A 7,820-nucleotide genomic window follows, 5' to 3' on the forward strand; every position below is an offset into this window, starting at 1 on the left:
AAGTTTTCTGGTGGATTGGTAATTATTTCAGTGAAATGAGGAACGTCAAAATAAAAATGATTGTGAAAATATCTTTTAAATCTGAATTGAAATGATGGCTTCTTTGTTTGCTTGTTTTCTTCCGTAGCTTGCTTGTTTGTTTTTTGAAGTCACTCTTGTTAATTGTCCTGCAGCCATGGTATGTACAAGATAGCCAAGAAAGCTGACATGGTGAAGTTATATACAGCATCCTTGTGACCTTTTTGCAGTGAAGATACATATCTGTCCAATAAAGCCCAGGCCAAATGACAGTGACAGCTGCCTTGTGGCATTCAGTTTGAATTGAACAGGTTTGCTCATAAGTCAGGAGCAAGTATTTCATTACAGACTGTGCACCAAGACCAGCATAAGCCCCCAAAAGTGAAACTTTCCCTTAGCAGCTATGGAAACTACCCCAGTGGACTGAGGTGCACTTCACAGGCTCCTCCTCGTCTCCTTGCTTTGACTTTCCTGCCTCCTGCAAGCTGTCATCCTCTGTTGGCATTTGCATGTTAGTGTAGTACTTACAAGGGAAGAAAACGTCGCTTCATCTCTCAGGAGGGATCCAGGGTGTTATGGGAACTGAGCACTCAAAGAACGAGGGCCAAAGGAGCATGGTTTTTCTGAGGAAAGGTCCAAAGTTGCCTGCATGGGAAGATGCTCTTCTCTCAGGGAAAGAACCCAAGTCACTGCTGAAACGGGGATTGCGTTATGTCAGCTTGAGCCTCATAATGAAAGGGATGACCAGCACGCCTGACTTCTTGTGGGGACTGCCCGAGGTACAGAAACTGAACCTTTCACGTAACCAGCTGGTGGTGATTCCTCCTTCGCTGGGGAAACTGGACAGGCTTGTAGTGCTGAACTTGGGTGGCAACTGCCTTAAGTGTCTGCCTAAAGAGATTGGGTTGCTGAGGAACCTGAAGGTCTTGTTCGTCAATATGAACTGCCTGACAGAAGTGCCAGCAGAGCTCAGCTTGTGCAGAAAGCTGGAGGTTTTGAGCCTCTCGCACAACTACATCTCACAACTGCCTTTGAGCTTCACCGACCTGACAAGTTTGAGGAAACTGAACCTCAGTAACAATCGCTTTGTGCAAATTCCGCTCTGCATTTTTGCACTGAGAAGCTTAGACTTCTTGCACCTAGGGTCCAACAGGCTTGAAAGCATTGCAGAGAGCGTCCAGTATCTGGTCAATCTGCAAATCTTTATTGTAGAGAATAACAACATACGCACCCTTCCACGGTCTCTCTGCTTCATCACTGCTCTGGAGTTACTAAATGTTGATTACAATGCCATACAGACTCTCCCAGATGAGCTCTACCTGCTGCGCCGGCTGCCACGCATCGCATGGAACCCAATGGACAAAGGCCTCCACATCGCCCACAACCCCTTGTCCCGGCCCCTGCCCGAGGTCGTCGAGGGGGGACTGGATGTCCTCTTCAACTACCTCAGGGAGAAAAAGGAGAACAACTGAGTTTCAGCTGATCTTGGGATTAAGCCTGTCATCAAGACTCAGTTGTATCAGAGCGCTTTCCTGCACAGGCATTTCCACTTCATAATGCTTGGATTTCGAAGACTGTGGATGGCTTTAGTAACGGTTGGAGGAAAGCAAGTAAAGTATGATGGTCTTGATTAAGTGTGTGAAGAGTAAACTTTCTAAAAATAGCCACCTCTATAACCTTCAGTGTTAGTGGGCTTGGGATTTTTTAGGAAAAAACCCAACAAACTTGTGATAAAATATTTGCTCTTCGTTTGACAGAAACAAATAAGGCAGACTGCTAGAAGTGCAGAAACGTGTATTTGCCAGCTATTAGGTTAAAGGAATATTAATATGAATTGCATTACTATATGTGATTGCAGTTGCACTTTAACTCCGGCTCACTTCTTCATACACAGATAAACCGCTACATAAACAAACACTGCTATCTAAGTGAATCTCAAGAAAAATGTTTAATTTACTTTTGGCAGTGAATATATCCTGAGCTATATTAGCTCACAGACAGTATATTACCAGCCAGTTCAATACCATTTGTTTACCCCACAGCTGTGCACTGGCCTCTATAAATTACAGGTGAAGAATCCTGTCAAAGAGGCGATTTCCCAGTTCTTTGGAAGAAGACCCCAAAGTTCCCCAAAGCCTCTAGTTCCCCTCCTGAGACACACAGCCTTTCCTGCAGAGCCTCCTAGGATACCAACAGCAGTGCGACACATCAGCCAGGAGCAGCATCCACAGAAAGCAGAGAAACAAATGTGTGTCCTTATTCCCTCAAACAAAGGCTGTCAGATGAGGTTGCTCATTACAAGATGAACAACTGCACTCCATTCCCTTTCCCACATCCCTGCAATTGTAGCCGTGGAGTAACTTTACTCAGAGGGCAGTACATCTCCTAAAAGTGAAATATTTCTTTCAGGAAAAACAACATCAAACCAATCATCAGCTTAAGTAAGAGCTTCAAAAACAAATACTTATTTCTGTGATTTTCAGTATCAGCCAGTAGCATTAAAGTCAAGTCTTATGCGGTTTCTCATATTGATCTTCTGTGAATGTCCTTCATCAAAGTTTTATCTGGTAATAAAGAGGCAGTATGAAAGAGCTGTTAACAATTTATGCAACTTCATTTTTTGTTCCCTCACACCAGTGTAAAACAGAAGCAACTCTGTTGAAATCAGTTGAGATAAATGCTTGTAATGGCAGCGTAAAAGAGGAATGAGCCTGTAATTCTTCAGCTAATTAAGAGCATTCAAAGCCACTTTTAAAGTGCTTCCTATCCTATGTCAAATCTCAGAAATCAATGATTACTTTTCAAAATAAGTTGTTTGAAATTATGGAAGGCTGAGGAAGGCTGATCCTGCTTCCAGTGAAGTTAATGGAGAGCCCCTGTCTGAGGGAAAAACTTATCAGCAGAGATAGAAGTGGCCTAATGACAGCAGACAATTATGTAATCCATAGGTACATGCAAGCAAATGCAGCATTGCTGGCCACGCTAATGTTACCGGTGAACATAGCAAAGAAGAATCAGTGTTCACAGAATATTCCATTCGGGGCTGCCTACCTTCATATTTTATTATGTTGTATTAGTTTGTGTCTTGTTTGTTATCTTAATCAAGAATTTCAGTGTTACGCCCAGGAATCACAGTTTTCAAGTGTGCAGCAAGGGCAAATCTTATGTTTCTAGCAAATGAGAAACCTTTTTGAAGGGCACATTTACTCAAGCATTAAGAAAACAAACAAACAAATAAAGCAAGTAAACAAACACCAAAGCATAGTTATTTTGTAACTTTTTTTACTTAATATATGTTTCAAATGCAAAGATATTTTACGTGTAGCTTTACATGTATTTATTTCACCCATGCAATCAGATTTATAGCAAAGTTCCAAGTTTTACAAAGAACAATGCATCTAATAAATCAATATGTGATTCAATTAGCGACAAGAAATAAAGCTTCAATTATTTCTAGAAATACCAACAGATAATCTTTGGAGGGGATTAGGCACAGATTATTAGCTTTTCTAAATGTCCATTTCATATCCCTAAGTCTGGCATTCATGTAAACACTGCAGTCCTGCAATAGTTCTTTGCAGGAAAACTAGATGCTTATGGTATTAACCACCTGAAAAGATTTTTCACATATCAGTATCCAGGATTATATGACACCAGATAGCCTCTGATGTGATCTGACTAGAAGAGGTATACCTAGTAATTTACATGGAAGATGTGAGACTGGACTGTGTGTACTCATTAGGCTACCACTACAAAGGGTGAGAAACAGTGCGTGATTCCAGGAAATGGTCTCCAGACAGGGGATTAAAAGGCAAATTTGACATAATTAAATGCATCTGGAAAAAGCAGTTATAATAAGAAGTGCAATACCAATAATTTAAAATTCAATTATTCAATTGAATAATAATAACCTTTTATTCAAGCTAATAAACCTTTGTAAGCATACGAAACACATAAAAATCTCTGCCTTTTTAAACAGAATAATAAAATTCATTGAATAAATGGTACTTTAATGTATAATTCAGATTTTACCATTAAGAAGATAATTTCCACTGAACTGCTTTAGTCTTTCTTTCATTCCTCAGTCAAGACCCTTATAAATAGCTTTCTCAGAGATAAGAAAATGATCTCACATGACTAAAGGTAGTGTTCTGAATTCTTCCTGTGAAAAGATCAGACTGTATACCACTGTTAATGCTTAGAAATATGCATGAGAGGCAAATAAAGATATATATATTTGCATCTGAGAGGGAGCAAGATAGAGAAAGCAAGCAAGAGGTGCAGGAGAGATATAGAATGCATGTCACATGCTGGCCCTAGTTTTGAGCAGGGCATTAGCAAAGAATTGGTGGACCTCAGCGTTGTCATCTGATATTAGCTGCACAGATGACAGGGAAAAAAAGGAGCTGAAATGCTGCAGGGACTGTAGTCATATCTCATAATATTTGACAGTACCACTTCTCTGTGTATATTAAATGATACGATTTTGACTTACAATCTTTCAGAGAACTATATGCAGAATGTTACACTCGTTTCTAGTACTCACCAAAGTTTTCTCATCCTAAGCCTCACAGCGGCATAACTTTTGATGCATCTATTATTTTTATTGTTATTGGTGGTGTTCTTCTAAGGAATGGAAAAAAGTGGGATCCATTTGTGGAAAAGGATACTCTCTCGACAGGGTGACTTTTCTATGGCAATTGCTCAAAAAAGCTCTCAAACTGCTTAGAAAAATTCTTCATGTGGATGAAACAAAGGGAAAAGCACAAGAACAAAGTAGAAAGAACATAGTCAGGGGTCAAATGGTTGGGATAAATGTAATATACAACAGGGCTACACAATTTGTTCCCTAGCTATCATAAATAATACACTGGTGGTACATTTGGTGAGGTGAACAGATTCCATCTATTTTTATTTTAAATCGAAAAGAAAGCTGCATTCTGTGAAAAGTTTAAAGTATAGTCAACAAGCAAAACCTTTGCAAACTGGAAGGTTTCAGGCTTTTGGACTAACCAAAGTTAGTGACTTCAACCTTTGACTGAAAGGAAAACATTTTAATCTGAAGTGTTGATGTAACATCTCACTGGAAGTTAAAGGTGAAATGTGTTGTACCTACTGCTCTGGGGCCACTGGCCAAACCTGCCATGTGGGCAAACTTCCTCACGCTGCTTGTGACTGCTGACTTCCCAAAATCCCTTGCAATATCCCATCAGCCCCATGGGGCACCCGTGGGCATGCAATCTGTCCAGGAACACCAGCCTATTATGTGAGCAAAGCAGCAAGAACTTACAAAGACCAATTTCTAAGATGCACTGGTGTGGCATTTCAAAACACAATTTTTCAGATTCCAGCTGAAAGGTCTTGAAACTCAGATTAAAGAATTTATGATTATTATATTGGTTGAAAAATATGTCAACTTTTTTTTTTCCACCTTGTCAATATTTTCTCCATACTTTTCTTCATTTTCATCAAAATTCCTTTTTTTTTGTCAAACTCAGGAACAGTTTCTAGGCATTTTTACTACAAGAATATGCACTCTGCAGTTTAAGCTTTTTAGGATATAAATGAATTAATTTCCTATTACTACACTGTGGCTTCAGGAAACTGTAATTTTCAGTTAATATTTGTAAGAACTTTGCAGATGTAATTTAAGTGAAGGAGGATGCATCTAAAAAGTATTGTGTTGATCCTAGAGAGGTTTGAACACATTTCTTACTTTGCTAGGCCAGCACATTACTTGAAAAATTATATCACAGCATATAATTTCCACAAGTAGAAAAATCGTTGATACTTCAGCTTAGTTCCTTAACCAAAGAAAAAAAGAAGCCTCAAAGGTCTTCACCACATGAGAGATAAATAAAGGTAAAAAGAGATAAAGAAAGCAAGCGAAGAAAATTAACTAATCATCTGGTCAGTATGGTTTCAGCAAATTCCAAGGGTAAATTCACTGCACAGCCTTCAGACAACAGTTCTTGAGTGATTTCAGGAGTGTTTCAGACTGCCTTGCATTGTTCTATTAAGTATAATTAATATGTATAAAAATAATTATATGAAAATAGCAATATATGATAATTTCTACTATGTTAAGGAAATATGTATATTATTATGTCACATTTGCTTCTGCAGTTCACGCATGTGAGAGCTGAAATCCTGAAACAGTTACAGCCAAAGGAAAACTTCCCCTGACAGTAGAAGGGCCTGCATTTATATGAGAATATATACATTTACTATTTTATATATGGCAAAAACAAGATTTAAAAACTCAGTAGATGTTTAAATGGGTATGAGGCTTTAGATATATTCGGACAGAGGTACACTTTAATACTCACATGTGGAGTAAGTCTGAAAATCATTTTATAAAATTGCATTATCCTTCCTCTGCACAAGTAAGGGGCAGAATAGTAATTATAAAAGATGAAGAAAGAGACAGTGAAACAGCTCTCCTTAGAAATGTATTAGGTTATCTGAACACCCTGAATATCCCAAGAGGAAATCAAATTCATATAAAGATTTTTTTAAAGTGGGAATTACATAAGAAATGTTTTTTCTCCCTCCCAGCAATCCAGAGAAAAGCCGATTGCTGACATTATTAGTTTTAAATTCTTCTTTTATCCCCCACCCCAATTGATTCCATGCATTTATGCAGCAAGGGCCACCCAGACTTCAAAAACCATCCCGCAGCACTGTCTTCTGCAGCCCCGCGGTACCGACAGCGTCCTGTACTCGTACGGCCGTCTACCACACCAGATTACTTTGCAAGGTTTGGCAACAAAGCCTGAAATTTATACTCCAATGTATGTGGAGTCATGTCACGCATGGCTAAAAAGGTGGTTTCCAGTGAAGCAGGAAGTGTAGCAACAGCTTCAGAAAAGGTCACTGCAAATTATGCTGCCTCATAAAGTGAGCTTACCCAGGCAGACTGAAAAGAAGACCAAAGGGCAGAGCTTTATGTTTTCCTAGGTCTCAGAGGAGTTTCAGATAAAGTAAATTCATTAATGGATAGCCTGTTTTTAATTTCTACTTCCCAGACATTAAAAAATATTTCTCTTTTCTTTTTTGATACATCTCTTCGAGGGAAATATATGTTGCTCCGTTTCCTTCCTGATCTCCAGCCTTTGCATCACGGATGTATTCACAGAAGCAAAAAATTACTTTTCCCCTCCTGCAAAGCCAGTGTTGCCAGGTGTGGGTGGGCATGAAAATTTATCAAGGGTCTGATCTCTCATCCACCACAGAAGGAGGGCAGGATGGGGAAGGCTGGCAGCCTCCACAGCCACTGGTCATGAGATGGGTAACCTACCCAAAACAGATGTCATGTTCACGACACCACCTTTATGCACCTGCCTTAGAGGTTTCAGGCAGCGGTTAGTCTCTGGACACTATTTCCATGGTCAATACAGAGAGAGATGGACGCTTTGCTCTTGGGAGGCTGAACAGAGTGTTGCCGAAGTGCTCCATGTTTTCCCGGGGTCTCTGCCCATTGGCCAGCAAGAGCCCCAGGACATCTGCAGCCTAATTTAGGCATCTGAAGCAAGGTCAGTGAAGCTGTAGGGTACAAATACCTCCCTTTGCCTGGCCTTGCCTCTGCAGCATGTGTGCACAGGACATGAAGCACTATCTCTCAATATAATATAACATTCAGACTTGCTGAGAAGGGTTGGAAGATACATCAGGGAAACACCGACACACCTACAATGCCCTGTGCCAAACGCTTTCAGGGGCAGAAAATTGTTTCTCCCTAGCTACTAAAATGCTCCACCTCAAAACAGGAGTAAGCAGGAGACATTTAAAAGAAGACTCTG

General features: G+C 39.9%; 1 protein-coding gene across 1 annotated transcript; it reads left to right on the plus strand.

Annotated features, from left to right (window-relative positions):
- Positions 1–452: 452 nt before the first annotated feature.
- Positions 453–1,490, plus strand: LRRC30 (leucine rich repeat containing 30). The gene has a single exon (XM_074847736.1). The coding sequence runs from the start codon at positions 594–596 to the stop codon at positions 1,488–1,490; it is 897 nt and encodes a 298-aa protein (XP_074703837.1). The 5' UTR covers positions 453–593.
- The last annotated feature ends 6,330 nt before the right edge of the window (positions 1,491–7,820 follow it).

Source organism: Strix aluco, chromosome 1 (genome assembly GCF_031877795.1).
Source record: "Strix aluco isolate bStrAlu1 chromosome 1, bStrAlu1.hap1, whole genome shotgun sequence".
In the NCBI taxonomy this organism is placed as follows: Eukaryota; Metazoa; Chordata; class Aves; order Strigiformes; family Strigidae; genus Strix; species Strix aluco.

What these genes read in the sequence shown, in the direction of transcription:
- LRRC30 (XM_074847736.1), top strand. Translation starts at nt 594, where the DNA reads ATGGGAACTGAGCACTCAAAGAACGAGGGCCAAAGGAGCATGGTTTTT.